General features: G+C 46.6%; 1 protein-coding gene across 5 annotated transcripts in view; it reads left to right on the top strand.

Moving 5' to 3' along the window:
• The first annotated feature begins 211 nt into the window (after positions 1-211).
• The window catches only part of LOC139748025 (uncharacterized), a 74,199-nt gene continuing 51,808 nt past the window's right edge, over positions 212-22,602 (top strand). Inside the window, exons 1-4 of one of the 5 annotated variants that reach the window (XM_071660568.1) lie at positions 212-312; positions 10,409-10,576; positions 14,922-15,129; positions 20,695-20,891. In XM_071660568.1, coding sequence (XP_071516669.1) covers positions 10,409-10,576; positions 14,922-15,129; positions 20,695-20,891 — 573 coding nt within the window. In that variant the 5' untranslated portion in view covers positions 212-312. The other 4 variants (XM_071660569.1, XM_071660572.1, XM_071660570.1 and 1 more) reach the window with 4 other exon arrangements.

The following is a 22,602-nucleotide window of genomic DNA, read 5'->3' as shown; positions in this document are numbered from 1 at the left end:
AACAGGTGGAAGTAGGAGAAACAACAGGAATTGTCCTAGGTGATGGGATATAACATATGGGAGGTGGTAGGAGGCAGTGGTTGGAAGGCAGATGTTTGGTATGTGAGTGGAAGTGACGACTGATAGAGGGAGAAGGGTAAAGGCTGGGGCCGGTGCTAGATTTATAACCACGCACGCACACATACACACACACACACACACACATACCTCGCTGTGATTCACAAGTCGTGATGGCTCAGCATCTTCATCCTCCTCAGTCCCCATACCTCGATATCCAAGCCAGTACGCCATAACCTCTCTGCACCTCAAATAGTGAGTAACATGTGATCTTCGTTCCAATCGTGTGCTTGGATTTTCTTTGGTTTTCTTTTCGGTAGATGGGGTTATGAACGGAGGCCATCTGGCAAATATCAAGTTCTTTTACAAGTGTTTTACTTATGGATGATTAACTTACCATAATTTCTTTTATCAAGATGATCATCATATTGATAATCATAAATTCTAAGTTCAGTAAAACAGTGTTATTATTTCTGAACAGGTCTCGTGCCAATAAACAGATCTCGTTGCACTAAACAGATATCATGGCACTGACATATCATTTGGCACTAAACAGGTCTCGTGCCAATGAACAGATCTTGTGGCACTAAACAGATCTCGAGGCACTGAACACATCCCGTGGCACTGGACAGATCGCGTAACACTGAACAGATATAGTAGCAATGTACAGATCCCTTGCTAATGAAAAGACCTCGTTGCACTGAACGAATCTCATGGTTTTGAACAGATTTCTTTGCATTGAACAGATCTCGAGGCACTGAACACATCCCGTGGCACTGGACAGATCGCGTAACACTGAACAGATATAGTAGCAATGTACAGATCCCTTGCTAATGAAAAGACCTCGTTGCACTGAACGAATCTCATGGTTTTGAACAGATTTCTTTGCATTGAACAGATCTTGTGGCACTGAACACAACTCGTGGCATTGAGCAGACTACGTGGTACTGAATAAAACCATTATCACTAAAAAGATCTGGGGTGGTTCTAGTTCTGCATCCTTACTTGACAAAGTTGAGTCGAAAGTGGTCCAACTTATGAACTGTCCCAGGCTAACTTCCAAACTTGACCCCCTTGCTCTACGCCACAATGTTGGTTCACTTTCCCTCTTCTGTTTGATATTACTTTGGTTTTTTCTCCCGAGAGCTGGCTGCGTGTGTGCCCCCCACCACTAGCTAGACCACGCAGTACTCGGCATGCTGCTACGTCACATGATTACTGTGTGGCCATCAACAACTCAAGGTTGGGTTGTTTTCATTCCCTCCACCTCGTCGAAGCTTTGGAACTCCTCCCCTCCCATGATTTCCCCTGTTGCTGTGACCCGACGCATTTCAAAACAGGTTTTACACTTCCTCCAAAATTCGTAGATATTTTCTTTTGACCCTTTGTTTAACCTTTTTACAATTCAGTAAGAGCCTGGCTTGGATATGGACATTTGTCCATGACTGGAGCCTCCAGCATAGAAAAATAAGAAACTGTCACACACACTCATGTTTCGCTGATTCATATATTATCTGAACCTTTGCATTATCAGAACCACCTTAGAGGTACAAAGAAAAACTCTCCAGGCATCATTAAGATTAGAAAAACAAGTCATATATCAATGAGTTGTATATCACAATCAGTTGTATAATACAATCAGTTGTATGATACAATCAGTTGTATGATCGGCGAAATAACTGTCTTTCGTTTGGTGAGGAATGTTTAAAACACGCCCGGTTGGCACACCTGGCGAGAGAGAGAGAGAGAGAGAGAGAGAGAGAGAGAGAGAGAGAGAGAGAGAGAGAGAGAGAGAGAGAGAGTTTAACGCTCCTTACGAACCTTTTAACGAATTCAATCCGACATTACTTTCCTGCTTGAAAAGATATGAGCGACGCATCGTCTGAACATCAAATGCATTCCGTAGTTGATGTGAACCTAAAGATGTGATTGTATGACGTTTCCCTCACTTAAGGACTACCCAGACGTAGATATAATGTTGGCGAGTCAGACGTTCGTCCGCTCATGTTTCTGATTCATGAATCGTTGTCGGTATCGAATCTTACTCTTGAACAATTCGCAATAGATTCTCTTTTTTCATGAGGACGTCATAGCCTCCAAAACCTTAGATTTTTACGTGATTACATCACAGCCAGTGTGGAAAGAGCAACAGTATCAAGCGCGTAACCAGAGAGGGACAGAGTGGCGTGAGAGCATCTCTGTGTTGGTGTCCGCGGTTCCTCGGGCTCGTCGACTGAGTGTTCATTGGTTTCACAGACGTGTGTGGAATGGATCGACTTTTCCACAATAGATTAACCAAAAACCTGGGAAGATAGATACTTGCCTTGCTGACTGAACCTTCACCCTTAATAATACTACACAAATTGCTGGGAATATCGTCACCCACGAGGTATACGAACTAATCTAGAACTATCTTTAACATCGTACGCATACCAAGGTGTTAATTAGACAGGTCTGGAACCACTGTTGCCGAGTGGTACAACAATAGCCTCCTTCCACTACCTGGGCCATTCTGAAGCTCATGTTCCATAGATCTAAGAAAGGCTAAACAGTTTAAGATGTCATACGTAACACGTCAGCCTCCATATCTGTGGTCCTCGGTCGTAACTGTAGCTAAAACTTCCTCTGTCGTAATATCAAGGCAAGAGTTGTCTCTTCTGAGACTACAAACATGCGAAAATTTCTTTTCACTGTCACAATTCTTCAGTTCTTGTCTAACCGACAAAGACGACAATCTGGCATCTTCCACCCTACGTCTCTATCAAGTTCATCAGCCACAACACCAGGTCCTCTCCTCACTCCTCACTCCTCACACCCTATCGACGTCACCCCACATTTAAATATTTGCTACATCCTTCGTCATTGGTGTAGGTCTACCATGATCACCTTCATAATGTTTGCTACATCCTTCGTCATTGGTGTAGGTCTACCATGATCACCTTCATAAGATCACTCTTCCTTACCTGTTCCTCCACAGCATGAGCCTCTCTGGTGAGGAGGTCATCTGATATGCTGCTCAGCGAGGTGACCTTCTCCACAGCTGACACCTTCCTCACCACCGTAACCTCTTCAGCTGGATCATCAGACCTCTGAGGCCCATTTGCTTCTTCTCAAGCTTTTCCCTTCGCTCCTTAAGCTTTATGTTGTCCTCCTCAAGCTTAGCTGCTGCTTGACCCGCCCCAGAGACTCACAACAGTAGCCTGAGACACATCCTGTGGCCGCTGATGTGACGTGTTCGTGACGACGTGCTCTGACGACGTCCCTGGTGGTGGTGGTGGTGGCTTACCTGGCCTGCCTGGTGTGTGGGAGCAAGCGTCAGGTTCCGGTACTGTTGCTGGCTCACGACCAACACCACCACACTGTGGGAACCACGAGTCAGGCCTCCACACACTGGGTCACTACGACCACTTCATGACCGTAGGCAACGATGCGTCTTACACAGATGGTTCCTCATCATCCAGCTGTGTGTGTGTCTGTCACCATCTTTTTCCTTTAGATAATATCTTAAGTCTTTTATCACACTTAACTGACCCTGGTTTATGACCTTGACCACAATAATAAAGTTTGAGGAGGGTTTTTCCTCCCCTCCTGTATTGTCTCATCACACTCCTTACTGTAATGTTTCTTAGCACAATATTTACACGAAGTATCATGATAACACAGCCAAGCCTTATGTTCATAACTAGAACACTTGAAGCACAGTGGAGGAAGTTGACCAGAGGACCGTACCTTCCTCCAGCCATATCCAGGTTGCCACATTGTGTGTGGCACGACTCTCTCCATCCTGACCACAACACTTGCCTTCTCTCGTCCGTACACTATATGACGCGTTGCCCACACCACCTCACCACTATGTACCACAAGCAACGCCGGGGCCACAGCCTTGTCATGGGTTGTGGATAAGACTTGTGTGTATTTCTCTATTCCTCCGAGGTGCACGAAGCTCCCTGACCCTCCACTGTTAAGGTCGCTCGCTTCACTCCCTCCTTCAGCCTTCAAGATCGGTCGAGACTCCCACCCGGTGCTTCACCGTCAGTTGTGAAGCCGACACTCACCTCCCTCTGGGTCTCTCTCTCAGTCTCCTCCTCCTCCTCCTCCTCCTGCCTGATCTTCCTCTCTCTCTCTCCCGGCAGTTGACCCTCGACCACCTGCACTTGACCACTGTGTGTCACTCAGCTGTGGCTCCTCCCTGAGATCGTCTCTCTCTGGTTTACCGTCCGACTCCATACGTCCCGTCACGTCAGCAGGTCGAACCAGTCTCGACCATGGTTCCTGGTTCGACTCACACATTTCGGAGCTACAACCACGTCCACCCTCGCCCATGACTGACATGGGTCTGCTGATGATATCATAATTTGGATAATCTGTAGCACAGATCTCATCTTCGAAGTGGCTATAACGTTACTCCATTCCATGAGATAACACAAGTGACTATAATCCAACAGTGACACTAAAGATCGAAGTTGGCTTCATCTGTGTTCACATTCCTGGTATAATGTTTCCTTTGGACGACATCTACGGGTGATTTCATCATTGAAACTCTGACCTTGACTGTTGTAGTTACCATTTGATCATAAGTGTTGTTGTTGTTGTTGTTGTTAGTATTTCAATTACCAGATATCACAATGCATTTTCCTGTTGACAGTAAACAACAGCATCTGTGTTGACAGAACAATACAGCAAAACAAACATAGTTTTATAGACGATGTGTCGACGATAGTTTCGTCATATCTAAGTCTTCGTCCGACATTCCTTTATCTCTAATTAAATAATCTAAATAATCTTAATAATCCCTCAATATATCGACACTGAACCTATCATGGAAATGGGAAAGGAAATAATATCTTTCCCTTTCTTAACCTTAAGTCAATGTGGGAGTTCCTTCACAACATCAGTATGGATAAAACCAACACTTACTTGTCTCTGCTGAAAATTCACTTCTTTTCTCGAATTCAAACGCAACTTGATGGTAGCCCTGGCCACACGAGCATTTTATATGTGCTCTGATTATCATGAATTCCACACTGGAGTACAATCATTGACATTTTCATTTCAATATCTAAGAATAGTTTTCCTCCACTAACACTAAAATAGACCAATTATGATATCCATCAGTAACACCATCAATTGTACCTTGAGATATTATGTATTTTCCAGTCATAATGATTGAAAATGCCGTTTATACACTTCGTAAGAAACTGACTATATCATCACTGAGTTTTATCCACAGGTTAACAGTCAAGTAGTTTTCAAAACAAAAAATACAATCATTTTTCATGTTCAAGAATGTAATTTCTACGGAGTTGTAGTCGTCAGTTGTGTACCAGTATAACAGTTGTAATGTTTTGTATATTGGCCAGACGAAGTGGCACCTCAGGACGCGTATTCATGATGAACACCTAGGGCGGTCGTTAGGAGCGAACTGCCTCATTATCCAACCGAACTTCACAGCAATGATCACCTCTGGTGAACTTACATGTTATGTGGGATTATTCGTTTATATCATTGTTGATTAACGTCTTGAATTCATTCCCTATTATCCACGTTGGGTTTTTATGATATATATTAAAGTAACATTTTAGACTTTATTAAACTTTATGCTTTGACCGGAAACTGATATGTATATATATTACATACATATTATCCTTCTGTTTATACGTTTTGATGAGGTTGCAAGTGATTACCGAGACGTAAGCTAACCTAACCAAATACGTTTATCCAAGAACTGGTGATCCTTCTCCCATCATGACTACGTTTTCTAAGCAACAGATCCACAGTTGATGTACACCTTGACCTTGCTGGTCCTGAAGCCATAGTAATATCATGTGAGGCAGGTTAGCTTTAGCCAGAGATGAATGGTGAAGGTTAGGTAACCCGTGTGAAATGCTGGCTGACACTTGCTTTGAACTGTGAGGTCGTGGTTGACGGCCAGGTCTAACCTCACACGGTCTAGGTTAGGTTAGCCACACTCCTCCCTTGGCAGATGATGTGTATACATTATTCTCGTAATCATGAATCATATGGGATTATTCCGAGGTTAATGACCGTAGGGATAGAGTAGTGGGGATTAATGAAATGTACGGGAGGGGATAAGAGGGAGGGAGGCTTGCTTGCTCGCTCTTCCCTCTTCCCACTTCAAGAACTTCACTCACAACAGAAACATAAATATCTCCCCAAATGTTCAGACCGGCAGTTCTCCTGGTAAATTGGGGGGGTCAGGGGAAGCCTCTGCCCCTAGTCATGGTGGTGATCAGTAGTTTCCAGAAAATCAACGAGAAACAGAAAACGTGACATAGGGGGACTAACGTATCAAATAATATATCGGCTTTTGAGAGCCTGTGTGACTGACGTACTGGCATGGGGCATTCTGGTGTTGTGCTGTGCATCCCTACAACCCAGCAGGTCACTCACTCTCCTGTAGGATTACAACAACAACATTGGTATAGAGGGGAGGAAACCGTCCGATCATCATGAAGGCATCATCTGTCTATAACAGTGAGGCAGTTCGTGGGTGTAGGGTGCCTGTGATGGGAGTGGATCAAACATGGCTTGGATGAGGATCATGTATGTCGTGCCAGAAGGTAAGGTGGGCGTGAGGAGTAAGGAGAGCACTGAGTATCCAAGATCTCTTCAGGTATACAATACTTAGTTTACCTCATCACTGCGTTCATGTCATGGGTTGTGGTGTGGGGTAAACCATACACGGCAGTTTCCTTATAACTGCAATATCATTTAGTACACAGGTCTCTCTCTCTCTCTCTCTCTCTCTCTCTCTCTCTCTCTCTCTCTCTCTCTCTCTCTCTCTCTCTCTCTCTCTCTCTCTCTCTCTCTCTCTCTCTCTCTCTCTCAAATCTCTACCGAATTTGTTGAGAAGGTTGTGACTCTTACATCTACCAGTGAGACATGCAACTCTACCGTTATCTCTGATAACTTAACTCTCCAAGTCTATCGCACGATATCGCTTACTCCACAATGACCTGGATCTATATACACGCTCACATCAAGGACACAGAGGGGTGTGTGTGTGCTGCCATAAGAGCAAGCGGAGGTTCATGTTAGTCCTGTATTAAATCATGTGCCAACACGGCTTGCTATGTTGTTATAGCAACCGAACGCCATATCATTATTATGCTGGTCATTAACATTCTAAGCCACACACTCTCTCGTGCTCACAACATACGATAAGTTTTCAAATTCTTTCAGATGCGTATGTTATGTATTGTATAGCGTGTTGTATGTCTTATCCCAGTGTATTATCGTGTCTTTAGGGGAAACTGTGTTGTCGCTTAAAACTATTCAACACCTTTTGTTTTTCAAATCCAAAGATTAAGTTTACTCCTGCGTTTTGATTCCTATCTCTAGCCGATGGTAAGTCAAGAATTACATGAACGTCAATATTTGTGCTCAAAATGTAGAGTCAAAATAGCCATGACCTTAGCATCTAAGTTTGTGCTCCCAGCAACACTGAAACTTATATTAGCTTTTACACAGTGACCATTATCAACAGTGATTCCTGATCTGTGAAGTACATAAGATTTTACCATAACATCTTGGCAACTCTGGCTACGAAAATGGAGGCCTCGTCTTCCTTCAACGCACCAGACAAATAAATGTCGTCTACTTTATGAAGACTATGACCTGCATAGCCCATGGAAACTCGCTCATCACCTGTGGATATCATTCACTTAGAGAAGGTACCCAGAGTAGCAGATCCTTGAGAGAGGACATCAAAACTATTCATTACCGGAATATCATAGCCACTAGCTCTGCAGGTGTGTTTGTCTAAGTGCTTGCTGTCCACTGACTGGCGACATTCGGGCCGATATAAATTGCGTGAGCTTGTGAGACCTACATTCCCTCCTGGTGTGACCAAACTGGTCGTAAATCAGAAAAAGGGGGGGGGGAATGAGCAGTTCTCAGTAACATGATGATATATTATACACCTAAATCAGACACCTCGCCAACTATTGCTCTGTGACGTACGTCTGTACTGGCTTCGGTTAGATTGATCCATGAGTTTTCTGTTTTCTTCTACTGTCAGAAACAGCGGCCTTAGGAGCTAGTGGTCTGTTGCTGTCTGCTTTCAGTTGGATTGAGTACAGATGGTACTGCTATCATTATCAAGCGCTATAGTACCACTCTGGTGTATGACATCAATGGAGGCTACGAGATTAACGTCTTCCTGTGGCATAAACACATCTTCATGATCTCTTCTGTCTGTTTCTGTCTGAAGCGTTATTAATGTTGTTGGTGTTGTGCATCTGTCAATTCGGGTTTGAGCATCATCCACGGAGGATCATATGCCTTCTAGTGAACTAAGAACAAGATTGCTTAATAAAGTGAAGTTTCCGATGGCTTCAAATAAGATATAATTTTCCATCTTTTGTCCAGTCTTCCATAAACTCAAGAGTCTTTAGACCGATGCATCATGGACTCTGGTCAATCTACTTACTCAGGTCAGGTATTCCTAGGCTCCTGTTGAGGTGCTGGAGTTTCAGTAACAGAACTGGATCATCATTCTTATCGTTCTAGTTGGTCTGGATCTTCCTCAAGGTTTCCACTCCCTTATCCTCATGCAATCAGGTTACTCGGTTATATAAACGTTGGGTTGTTTCGAGTCGAGTTTATGTGTGGCTTTTTAAGAGAAAAGTTTATTCTTTTGACTTCCAGGCAAGTTTGATAAGTCTTAGAATCTACAAAAGATTTTCATCTTTCGCCAGACTAGAATATTTGATGATTGGAGTTGCTTGCGTATGAATAGGATGGACGTCGGATCGACTGGAGTAACCGACGGTCAAATACGTCCCCATCTACCATACCATGATTACGATGAAGCACATCAACTCAGGCGCAGACATCATCCTGTCCACTGACATCACACTAGGCCCTGACATCCTCCGGGCATTCAGAGCCTTCAGACTTCTTGATGTCACTATAGAAGAAGGTTTAAGCTGGAAGAGTCATATCATCCAATCTTCCTCATACCGTCTGTACCTTCTCCGTCGACTGAAGTTACTAGGCGTCCCACCAGCTGAGCTTAGGAATTTCTATACCATCTTCAGTCTACTATCTAAGCTCAGCTACGCCTCCGCAGCCTGGTTCTCCTTACTAACAACCACACAGTATAGGATCAGCAAGGAAAACTGCAGAAAAGAGCATGCAAGATCACCCTGGGTCCATCTTACGCCACCTATCACGAGGATTTCATCTTCGTGAAGGTTTCCACCCTCTCTGACCACCATGGACAGCTCATATGGCAGTTTAGCAATTAACTGTTGGCACATCCCCTTGGTCACAGACACCTCCCCTACCATGCCCCATCCTTACTCCGATCCGTCATTTGTTAACACAATCAACTTGTTCGAAGGAGACTTCGTACAGACAGATATAAGACCAGTCCTCTACCTAGCAATTATGAACATCATAAACACTCCATGAACAAATGCACAACAAGGAAAGTAAACAACTCAGCTTTCTCTAAATTAGGCTAAGTGGTACGTTAACTACTGAATTACTGTAACTATTCATCATTTAACGTTCAGTATAGTGCTTAATGTCTAACCATAAGATTTACCCTGTCAACCTTTCTCTACGTCTGCCACCCTGACTATATATAGCCCTACCTCACTCACGCTCTTAACCAAAGCGTGGTAACATTCAGTCCACCTTGATCTTAAGATCTAGTTTATGATTAGCTAACTGATGAATATCATGACCCAACCAGTTCCGTAATATCTGTAGTGCCTCAGCTGTGTATTTTCAGCCAAATGGCTGCTTTGAATTCAATAAACCATTATTCATTTACTTATTTACACGCACACACACACACACACACACACACACTCCTTATAAGATAAGGGGGCTAAAAATGATATAAGAATTTATCCTGGGAGAGAAATTTCTTTGTGATTATAAATGGTTTTAATATCTCGACGATTATAGTTAAGTTTGGGATACTGCTGGACGATGTGTTGCGATTTACTATAGTGAGAAATGCAACACACAGAACAAAAGTAGAGGAAGAAGAAAGAGGAAAGTGACAGTAGGCTACGTGTGAGATGTGAACTCTCTGTAGTGTAACGTAGGGTGTGCTGAGGGTAAACAGTAGTGTAGACACCTTGAATATAGGGAGACAATCCATCATGATGTGTTGTTACAAGGGTAAGGACAGTCAAAAGGTTGATGGTAGGTTGAGTGACGTGTCATGATCTATTGTTCTATTGTTCTATTGTTCTATTGTTCTACCCTCCTTGCTGATCTTTGGTAGTCTTACGTTTGATCATGACTCGATGTTGTGTTGTGTTGTTGTGTTGTATGAACTTCGGGATGATAACATCTACAACTTCGGCAGATGAAGCCACAGCATCCGCCGCCAGATGGAGGTGTAGGTGAGGGTGGAGGGTCGATGGAGGGAGTATTTCAGTGGGAGGGGCCAATCCCGCTCCCTCCTATACCTGACATGAACTTCGCCGTCTTGCTTCTGGAGCAGATGGCAGCTCATGGCGACGCCATAGCCGTGGTGAGTCCTGTTGGCAGCTCATGGCAACGAGCCACGGTGAGTCATGTTAGAGCAGATGCCAGTTCATGGCGACGCCATAGCCGTGGTGAGTCATGCTGGAGCAGATGCCAGTTCATGGCGACGCCATAGCCGTGGTGAGTCATGTTGGAGCAGATGGCCTGATGGCAACAAGCCACGGTGCCATGTTGGAGCAGATGGCAGCTCATGGCGACGCCATAGCCGTGGTGAGTCATGTTGGAGCAGATGCCAGTTCATGGCGACGCCATAGCCGTGGTGAGTCATGTTGGAGCAGATGGCCTGATGGCAACAAGCCACGGTGAGTCATGTTAGAGCAGATGCCAGTTCATGGCGACAACATAGCCACGGTGAGTCATGCTGGAGCAGATGACCTGATGGCAACAACATAGCCGTGGTGAGTCATGTTGGAGCAGATGGCCTGATGGCAACAACCTAGCCACGGTGAGTCATGCTGGAGCAGATGGCAGCTCATGGCAACAACATAGCCGTGGTGAGTCATGTTGAAGCAGATCACCTGATGGCAACAACATAGCCACAGTGAGTCATGTTGGAGCAGATCACCTGATGGCAACAACATAGCCACAGTGAGTCATGTTGGGGCAGATGACCTGATGGCAACAACATAGCCACGGTGAGTCGTGTTGGAGCAGATGGCCTGATGGCAACAACATAGCCACGGTGAGTCATGTTGGAGCAGATGACCTGATGGCAACAACATAGCCACGGTGAGTCATGTTGGAGCAGATGGCCTGATGGCAACAACATAGCCACGGTGAGTCATGTTGGAGCAGATTGCCTGATGGCAACAACATAGCCACGGTGAGTCATGTTGGAGGAAATGGCAGCTCATGGCAACAACATAGCCACGGTGAGTCATGTTGGAGCAGATGGCCTGATGGCAACAACATAGCCACGGTGAGTCATGTTGGAGCAGATGGCAGCTCATGGCAACAACATAGCCACGGTGAGTCATGTTGGAGCAGATGGCCTGATGGCAACAACATAGCCACGGTGAGTCATGTTGGAGCAGATGGCAGCTCATGGCAACAACATAGCCACGGTGAGTCATGTTGGAGCAGATGGCAGCTGATGGCAACAACATAGCCACGGTGAGTCATGTTGGAGCAGATGGCCTGATGGCAACAACATAGCCACGGTGAGTCATGTTGGAGCAGATGGCCTGATGGCAACAACATAGCCACGGTGAGTCATGTTGGAGCAGATGGCCTGATGGCAACAACATAGCCACGGTGAGTCATGTTGGAGCAGATGGCAGCTGATGGCAACAACATAGCCACGGTGAGTCATGTTGGAGCAGATGGCAGCTATGGCAACAACATAGCCACGGTGAGTCATGTTGGAGCAGATGACAGCTCATGGCAACAACATAGCCACGGTGAGTCATGTTGGAGCAGATGGCAGCTCATGGCAACAACATAGCCACGGTGAGTCATGTTGGAGCAGATGGCAGCTGATGGCAACAACATAGCCACGGTGAGTCATGTTGGAGCAGATGGCAGCTGATGGCAACAACATAGCCACGGTGAGTCATGTTGGAGCAGATGGCAGCTCATGGCAACAACATAGCCACGGTGAGTCATGTTGGAGCAGATGGCAGCTCATGGCAACAACATAGCCACGGTGAGTCATGTTGGAGCAGATGGCAGCTCATGGCAACAACATAGCCACGGTGAGTCATGTTGGAGCAGATGGCAGCTCATGGCAACAACATAGCCACGGTGAGTCATGTTGGAGCAGATGGCAGCTCATGGCAACAACATAGCCACGGTGAGTCATGTTGGAGCAGATGGCAGCTCATGGCAACAACATAGCCACGGTGAGTCATGTTGGAGCAGATGGCAGCTGATGGCAACAACATAGCCACGGTGAGTCATGTTGGAGCAGATGGCAGCTGATGGCAACAACATAGCCACGGTGAGTCATGTTGGAGCAGATGGCAGCTGATGGCAACAACATAGCCACGGTGAGTCATGTTGGAGCAGATGGCAGCTCATGGCAACAACATAGCCACGGTGAGTCATGTTGGAGCAGATGGCAGCTCATGGCAACAACATAGCCACGGTGAGTCATGTTGGAGCAGATGGCAGCTCATGGCAACAACATAGCCACGGTGAGTCATGTTGGAGCAGATGGCAGCTCATGGCAACAACATAGCCACGGTGAGTCATGTTGGAGCAGATGGCAGCTGATGGCAACAACATAGCCACGGTGAGTCATGTTGGAGTGCAGGATGGCCTGATGGCAACAACATAGCCGACGGTGGAGTCATGGAGCAGATTGCCTTGATGGAACAACATAGCCACGGTGAGTCATGTTGGAGCAGATGGCAGCTCATGGCAACAAGCATAGCCACGGTGAGTTCATGGTTGGAGCAGATGGGCCAGCTGATGGCAACCAATATAGGCACAGTGAGTCATTGTTGGAGCATGATGGCCTGATGGCAACAACATAGGCCACGGTGGAGGTCATGTTGGAGCAGATGGCCTGATGGGCAACTAACATAGCCACGGTGAGTCATGTTGGAGCAGATGGCAGCTCATGGCAACAACATAGCCACGGTTGAGTCAGGTTTGGAGGTAGATGGCAGCTCATGGCAGCAACATAGGCCACAGGTGAGTCATGTTGGAGGATAGCAGGCCCTGATGGGCAAACAACATAGCCACGGTGAGTCATGTTGGAGCAGAGATAGGCCTGATGGCAACAACATAGCCACGGTGAGTCAGTGTTGGGAGCAGATGGCAGCTGAATTGGCAAACAAACATAGCCACGACGGTGAGTCATGTGGAGGCAGATGGCAGCTCATGGCAACAACATAGCCACGGTGAGTCATGTTGGAGCAGATGGCAGCTCATGGCAACAACATAGCCACGGTGAGTCATGTTGGAGCAGATGGCAGCTCATGGCAACAACATAGCCACGGTGAGTCATGTTGGAGCAGATGGCAGCTCATGGCAACAACATAGCCACGGTGAGTCATGTTAGAGCAGATGACAGCTCATGGGAACAACATAGCCACGGTGAGTCATGTTGGAGCAGATGACAGCTCATGGCAACAACATAGCCACGGTGAGTCATGTTGGAGCAGATGGCAGCTCATGGCAACAACATAGCCACGGTGAGTCATGTTGGAGCAGATGGCAGCTCATGGCAACAACATAGCCACGGTGAGTCATGTTGGAGCAGATGGCAGCTCATGGCAACAACATAGCCACGGTGAGTCATGTTGGAGCAGATGGCAGCTCATGGCAACAACATAGCCACGGTGAGTCATGTTAGAGCAGATGGCAGCTCATGGCAACAACATAGCCACGGTGAGTCATGTTAGAGCAGATGGCAACTGATGGCAACAACATAGCCACGGTGAGTCATGTGGCCCCTGCACATGAGTACACATGACGTGTGTCCCCTGCAGCATGACCTGAGTCATGTATAGTCATGACGTGTGTCCCCTGCAGCATGACCTGAGTCATGTATAGTCATGACGTGTGTCCCCTGCAGCCTGACCTAGGTCATGTATAGTCATGACGTGTGTCCCCTGCAGCCTGACCTGAGTCATGTACAGTCATGACGTGTGTTCCCTGCAGCCTGACCTAAGTCATGTCATGACGTGTGTTCCCTGCAGCCTGACCTAAGTCATGTACAGTCATGACTTGTGTCCCCTGCAGCCTGACCTAAGTCATGTACAGTCATGACTTGTGTTCCCTGCAGCCTGACCTAAGTCATGTACAGTCATGACGTGTGTCCCCTGCAGCCTGACCTAAGTCATGTCATGACGTGTGTTCCCTGCAGCCTGACCTAAGTCATGTACAGTCATGACGTGTGTGTTGTATGGCGAGAATGGTCTGGTCAGAGATGCTGGCCTATGATCATAGAGGACTTGAAACAAGCGAGTTCGGTAAGCCATGAAAGACACCCACATTTGCGTCGATGATAACTGTGATGGTATTCTGCAATGGATGGGCTGTATTCCAAGTGATACAGCTTTGCCAAAGGTGATTTTTCACAGTTGTGTGTAACTCCCACAGTCGCTCTTAAGCCACATACACACCCCTGTTTCTCACTCCCCATCTCCTCCCTTTTTTACAGTCGCTCTTAAGCCACATACACACCCCTGTTGCTCACTCCCCATCTCCTCCCTTTTTTACAGTCGCTCTCAAGCCACATACCCCTCTTTCTCACTCCCCACCTATACATCCCTTTTTCTTGGTCAATAATTTACTCTTTACTCAGGAAACTGGTCATGAACACAGCTGTAACACCTGCACAGCTGTGCCTTCCTTAATAAGACGTCATCACTGTGGTTTAGGTGGACGCCAAGACGCATCGGAGCTGGAGGTTCGCCGAGCTGTGTCGTCTGGTGCCGCGCGTCTCCGCTGGGCTGGCAGCTGCTGGGGTCACTCTTGGCCAGCATGTCCTCTTCCTGACTCCCAACGACCCGGACTTCGGGCTGGCGATGCTTTCTGTCTTGTCCCGCGGCGCCGTCTGCGTCCTCGCTAGCCCCTCCCTGTATCCAGGTGGGTCTTGAGTTTCCTCTGTGGTCTCTTTGTGGCTCGAGATGCTGCATAGTCACACGATGTGAAGTCGTACATCCCTATACTTCGTCTTCAACCCAGGGGGGTCTTGTGTCCCCAGCTGTAGCCTATACACCTTCTCTGTGTGATCTATGTGCCCTAGGGATAGTCTCTGTGCCCTAGATATAGCCCTGTGTACCACTGCACCCGCATTCTACCAAGCACAGACACCTTCAAAGTCCTTCTTTATCCCAGGTGGGTCATGTTCTCCGCCGGGTTTGTGACCCATGTGGCATATATCTGGCACTTGTGGTCACTGAGTTTCCTCAGCTGTGCTATCTGTTCCAAAGTCTCTCTCAGTACAGCTGGATCATGTTGTGTGTGTCCCGGTGAGTTGCATGTAAACCTGTGTACTTCCCATGTGTGGCCCTGTGTACCTGAGGTGTGTCTGTGTAGCAAAGATGGATTCATGTATACTCCTTATGCAACGCTTTGTGCACTTACTGTGTGTGTTTTTTCATGATACATGTTTGATCCACCGTATCTATGTCTGGTCATGCGTACCCCAGGTATGGCCCCGTGTGTACATGTGAGGCCCATTTACCCCAGGTGTGGCTCATTGTGTACAAATGAGGCCCAGTTTACCCCATGTGTGGCCCAGTGTGCACAAGTGAATCCCCGTTTACCCTAGGTGCGGCCCAGTGTGTACAGATGAGGTCCAGTTTACCTCAGGTGTGGCCCAGTTTTCACAAGCGAGGTTCAGTTTACCCCAGGTGCGGCCCAGTGTGTACATATGAGGCCCAATTTACCTCAGGTGTGGCCCAGTGTTCACAGGTGCGTCCCAGTTTACCCCAGGTGTGGTCCAGCGTGTACAGATGAGGCCCAATTTACGTCAGGTGTGACCCAGTGTTCACAGGTGAGGTTCAGTTTACTCCAGGTGTGGCCCAGTTTACCGCAGGTGTGGCCCTGTACAATGTAGATGTGATTTGACCAATCATGGCGTATCTTGGTACACTACAGCTTATACCTAAGCGTGTCTCCGGCAACGTAAAGTGTTCTTGTGTATAGCAAGTATAACTTATGCTTCAGTGTGTACTACAAGTGTGGTCTAGTTTACCACGAGCGAGTTTCAGTTACCCGGAACATTCCTCGATGTCTCATGTGTGTGTCTGTGTAAACCCTGATTGAATCTCGCTGCACCTCAGCGCGATCATCCAGGGATGTATCCAAACGGGTCATTACCCAGTTTGTGGTTGTATGCCAGAAATATGTCCCTTCTCATCTCAGGTGTAGATCTATACACACTACGTGTTCTATATAAAGACAATAACATTAGAGTCTCATGTCTGAAAGACAGTGGCGATTGTCATGGAATTTCGCTCTTATCATCAGCAGTAATTTACTTTGTTCATCTGTGCAACTTTTACATTAGTGCTATCTAGATGTTAGCCTGATACCTTGACAAGAGAACCAGCCAGAAATCATTTTGTTAGTCGAAGCTGAATTATCTGCTTTATCCTTAACCTCGATATGACATTGTAAGAAGATTTACACAGGTAGTAAGAGCAAGAATCTCATCATTACTTCATGACCGATGGCCAGCAAATTTGAGATCGAGAGGTCTAGTCCCAGGGGATTCCAGTGTCCTACTGAGCTGTAAACATAGTGTGGATGTTGGCAGTGTGCACACCACGCAGCCGTATGCTCTCCCAGGAGCCCACAACACCGTGCAGTGCTGGTATCTTAACAGCTGCACGTCAGACGTCCTGTAAGACGCTGTGTCCACCAGTATCGGACACTCCCTCGCGTTCATCTTGTCCTTGAAGTAGACGTCGCTAGCAGTCGCTTTCTCGCAAGACTTTGGAGCTCCCCAGAGTAATCAATTCGTTCTGGTTCTCCATCTCACTGGAGTATTGGTCCACCTGCCTGCTCTCACTTGGGATGTATGTCATCGCGACACACGTCCCACGTAGTCCCACGTTCTGCCGTCGTCCCAGCCACTGGGCTACGACTCGACCTGCTAGAGTGACACCTTCTGTCTCGCGGCCACACAGTCATGTCTAGTGGTCCTCCTTAGGACCGGGATGGCGGCTTCATACCCTCAGATGTGGCCTTCCTCATCTGACATACACACAGTTGTATGCTGCTGTCAGTCTACCAATTTGTGGAAGGTAACCTTCCTCGCCCCTCCCACCTAGTTCACATCAGACGATCGTATCATTGTGGCTGGAATGCACGATGGACTTAGCCATTGGCCGTAGGGCTGTCTAAGACATCGACAAGCTGGTTAGATGAGAGCACTGCCAACACTTACGGCCGCGGGATCGTACCTGTGTGTGTGTCATCCCTCCCAAATCTTATGCGACTCTCCTCCTCCTCCTCCTCCTCCTCCTCCTCCTCCTCCTCCTCCTCCTCCTCCTCCTCCTCTCCTACCCAGGTTCTGAACTTAGCTCGGAAGATCCTGATCTGGTGAGAGGTGCCCGACAGTCCTGTGCTTAGCGTCCACCAAAGACTTGTAGCAGTGGCGCTCCTAAGACGAGTGCCTTAGACTCACCATTTGTGTCCTTTTTATATTCTTGAGAAGCTTCCTGGGGCACTGCCCAGGTGTTCAGTTGTTCACCCGCACCAGCAACTCGACCCTTCCCTGACCTTGTCCCGTCAAATCCATGGAATGGGACTTTCAAGATTCTAGAATCCTGCGTCTCCAGGAATAGTCGGTTTCCAGGCAAAAATGCGGACTGCACTGATTCAGATACCTTTACACACAGCTGGCTGCTGTGTGTTCAATCTGCCTCAGATTCTAGTAATGCCCCATCATTGCTGGTCCACCATAGTTCACATTTATCCTCCAACTTACATCCCTGGTTTCGGTGTATGTCATTTAATCCTCCAACTTACATCCCTGGTTTCGGTGTATGTCATTTAATCCGAAAGTTTTTCCTGCACATACTACCATACATATTGCACTCTACCTTCCATGTAGTCCAGCCATAGCATTTTCTGGTCCATCTGTACCTCTTACTGGTCGAGCCACTGCTGGTGTCAGTCCACCTACTCCCGTTTCTGGCCGCATCATTATATGATCTGGTTTCGTGTCTCTGATGTTGGTCCTTTACGTCGGGCCAGAGCTACTGACTCCATACTATTCGTCCTTCATCAGGCTCTGACTTTCATCTTCTAATACGTTTTGTCGGAAATCTATCCCTGTGACTGGGTTAAGCTGTCGAGAACCAGCATTTGCTGCTGGACCAGATATTCAGGGATCTGTTCAACCATCCATATCACCTCCATTAAGCTCACCTCAAACGCCTGAACCTACCCCAGCCAGCTGGTCTTGGCTCCAGCTACGTATTCTAACCTGAGGTTCCAGTGGTCAGGTTTCTGCTAATCCTTTATACTCTTGACACCAGCTGTTACGTCCCCACTTCTCATCCTGGGTCTTGGGTTCTTTGTTGTATAAGTTAATGCGTCTGGGTGTTGCTGTACGTGAATCGTGTCGGTTATGTTAAAGTGAATCATGCCCGAGTTACAGCATATCCACTGTACAGCTCCTGAGTTCTCTCTGCTGAAATAACGTAAGGTGAGTATGTACAATACTAATCTAGGGACATTATGAAGTGGCTCATCTTACCATATAATCACTCGTGTACACTGCTTCAGGATAATTCAGTAACTCAGTAACTCAGTAACTCAAGTGGGTAACTCACGTACCCACTGTAGATGCAGTGGTAAGGATAGCTCTGCTGTCAGTGATCACTCATATACAGACTGAAATACCAGGAGAAATTGAGAGAAAGATGACGTAGTTTCACTGAAAAGCCTACTACAGCTGGCAAGAAGATGGAAGCAGCGACACTGGTGCTCGTACCCCGCGGGCGGGCGTTCAACCAACCATGGCCATAAAAATTCTATATGAAAGACCGTAAATTGGTTACGTCACTCAAAGGTAAGTGTGTGTCACTTGACGAAGACCAACAGGCTACGTCTGCGATAAATGTTGACTTACTATTCTTTTTTAAGACAAGTCATGAGGGACCATGAATACGGTATCCTTGAATCAACTTATCAGTTTAAGGACTAATATGTAATACAAAGGGCGACGCTCTTGACCTAAGAGGCTACAGTTAGTGGTGCTGTTGTAATCTTTGATCCTCCTGTCTTCAGAGAGTTGTAACACTACGTAACAAGGTCATCTGTAACACCTATAACAAACAGGATGGAATGCTATACTAATGATGCTTTGTTAACTTGGTTTTACTCTTACCCTATAACACCTCTGTCCCGTCGACCCATAATGTAATGTTTTACTTATAGTGTCTGTGTCAGTGAGCTGTTTGGCGCCGTGTGTAATGTTCCACATCAACAAAATGTTACATTTCTGTTAAATGAGATGACGTCATATTCTATTTCCTTGAAATATGTCGTTATTGTATGATTTATAATGTATTATTCAATATGATCAATTCCCATAATCGCTATGTTATCTTTATTTCGCATTAAACACGTTTTTGTATACGTGATGTGCATAGTCATCAGGGAGAGAGTGATGACCTCCCGATAGATGTCTGCTGCTTGTCTATCATCGCTGACCAGCTGTCTGTCTCTCTGGGTATCTGGACTTAACGTTTCTGGCTGGGCTTAGCGCGTAAGTCTCCCTGACGCTGTTCTCGGCAGATTCGTACAATCTGGAAGAACAGGAAGGTGGATGAGTACGTGAGTCTTACTGACTCGCTTGTCTTCGTGCTTTGACTAACACTCATCCACACGCATCCACACGCACCCACACAAGCACCCACACGCACCCATAAGCATCCACACGCATCCACACGCACCCACACACATCCACACGCACCCACACGCACCAACACAAACCCACACGCACCCACGCGCACCCATAAGCATCTACACACACCCACACACACCCACACGCACCCACACGCACCCATTTCCAGGGATTCTGTGTGAGACCGTTCCACCATCAGTCATTGTAGTCATACTGGAGCGAGGAGGAGGAGGAGGAGGAGGAGGAGGAGGAGGAGGAGGAAGAAGAGGAGGAGGAGGAGGAGGAGGAGGAGGAGTGATTGGACACGCTGTAAACTCGGCCATGATTCACTTTATCACAACCGACACGGATCATGTTGTGAAGGCTGTATACATATGATTCACCCACGCTAAACTGTGGGTATAATAACGATGATAGATAGATAGATAGATAGATAGATAGATAGATAGATAAATAGATAGATAGATAAGAATATCCCAACCATGTTGCCACTACCTGTGTTTCCTGAAAACTTTCAGAAATACAGTTAAAGGATATTGTAAACAAATGCCATTTGCATCGTGATAACCTGTGTATTACGTTGATTTAATCGTACGCAAATATGGCGTATGAAAACGCTGAAAGAATTAAGAAGAGACTCATTTTCTTTTTCTCCTCCGTGAAATACGATTAATCTTCTCTGTACGAAGGAGGAAACGGGAGTTTGACCTCAGTGTGTTCTCTGTACGAAGGAGGAAACGGGAGTTTGACCTCAGTGTGATCCAGATGTGTGGCACGTCTTGCAGAGAAGGTGAAGAACGCGATCACGATGAGCGGGGCGCGATGGGCGATTGTGCACGAGAGTGTAATTCCTCTGGCGGAGGAAGCCTTCGCCCTCCTACCCTCTGGCACAATCAGGAAGATGTGGATCATCGGCGACGTCCCTGGCAGGTCCAGTCTGACGCATCTCATGGAGTATAACCCAATAGCACCCGTTACCCAGGTAACTATGTCACTCATTTTCTTCTCACGAGTAACTCTATCTTCAAATACCAGTTATCTCCTCTTATCTATTAATCATTTTCCAAACACTAATTGGAGGTTTCTTCTGTGTGTATTGATGATCCAGTTTATATGACCTCAATTGATATCTCTTCTCAAGTGGAATACAAGTGATGGTTAACATGTGCAGGAACAAGATGCCTTCGTAAGCTACCATTGACCTGGCGGAAGGTCACCATGAGTGACCTGGGAGTATACAACTGCTACACTAACTGGCTGTAACTACATTCACGTTTTTCTGATACTCTCATTTGGTTCCTCCAACGCCAACCATGACGAGGAAGGACTCTGGGCAAGAGTCGAGAGCAAAAAAGAAAGAGACATCAATCTTTGGGAAACACAGGACAAGAAGAAGCACCGAAGACTCTTGCTCCCGTACCAGGCAACAGCTCGCCCAGCATCACCTCTCCCAATGTACAGGATTAGGAAGGCAAAGGAATCAACCTACGAGACAAATATGAAAAGAGAAGAGGAAATTCCACATTCATATTTCAATCATCTCAAAGGGGCAAATGATGATTCACCTCAGAGATGGACAGTCCTATCAAACCCTGGAGATCCTACTGAAAAAAACTCCACAGAAGTAGACGCCACAGAACTCGATCTGGCCTTGAAGGAAACCAGATCAATTATTCTGAATTACACCGAAAGAACTTCCCCTCGAGCCCCTCACAAATCACCTCCGAGTTCTGAAAGCGGCGAGATGCTCCTTAGAGGCAAACAAGAAGTAATAACTCACTACAAACCATCGCCAACCTCCATAGATCTCAACATTAGAGGCAAGTACGAGCTACGGCCCTACGTACCAGAACCCCTCCCATGCTACAGCTGTCAAAAGTACGAGGCACCATCAGAGCAAGTGCACCACGTACAAGGAAACTGGTGCCATCTGTGCCCTAAAGCAAAAAAAAACAGAGCTGTGCTAAAAGAAGCTGCAGGAAGGGGGAAAAATCAATACCAAGTGTCCGAACTCCGGGAGGCCAAGCACCACGCATGGAACTTCACTTGTCCAGAAAGAACAGTACGACTACAAATGTCTGACTCTACAGAATACAGCAGCCACTACATGCCAGCCAGGACCTGCAGGCACCTTCGTATGGGTCATGCTGAAAAAAAGCAATAGGAACAGCAGCGGCAGCCGCTGCAGACAACAAATACAGGAAACAAGGAACAGTTTCTCTGTCTTTCGACCACCTCCCAGCCTCCCAGACAGGAGAAGCCACAGGTGGCACACACAAAAGAACCAAGATAGCAGAAACCAAGAAACCAACCAGTACCAAGAGGAATGAGCCACACGTCGAACCTCTCCACGATACTCACAAGATACAGGCCAACCACTCTCTGCCATCATGAACAGCGTGCTGGATCAAGTTACAACTCCAGCCCCAGCCAAGCTCCAGCCCCAGTTCTAGCCTGAACTCCAGTTGCCTAGAAGACGGTCCTTCAGATTCAAAAGGTAACAGCAGGGGTTCACGCCACCCAGAAAAGTGTTGCAAAGAAAAGGACAAAAGACAGATCAAGCTAGACATATATATATATATATATATATATATATATATATATATATATATATATATATATATATATATATATATATATATATATATATATATATATATATATATATATATTATTTTGCTTTGTCGCTGTCT

This window comes from Panulirus ornatus, chromosome 72 (assembly GCF_036320965.1).
Source record: "Panulirus ornatus isolate Po-2019 chromosome 72, ASM3632096v1, whole genome shotgun sequence".
NCBI classification, from domain to species: domain Eukaryota; kingdom Metazoa; phylum Arthropoda; class Malacostraca; order Decapoda; family Palinuridae; genus Panulirus; species Panulirus ornatus.
The sequence above is the reverse complement of the archived record's forward strand: the minus strand, read 5'-3'. Positions and strand labels throughout refer to the sequence as shown.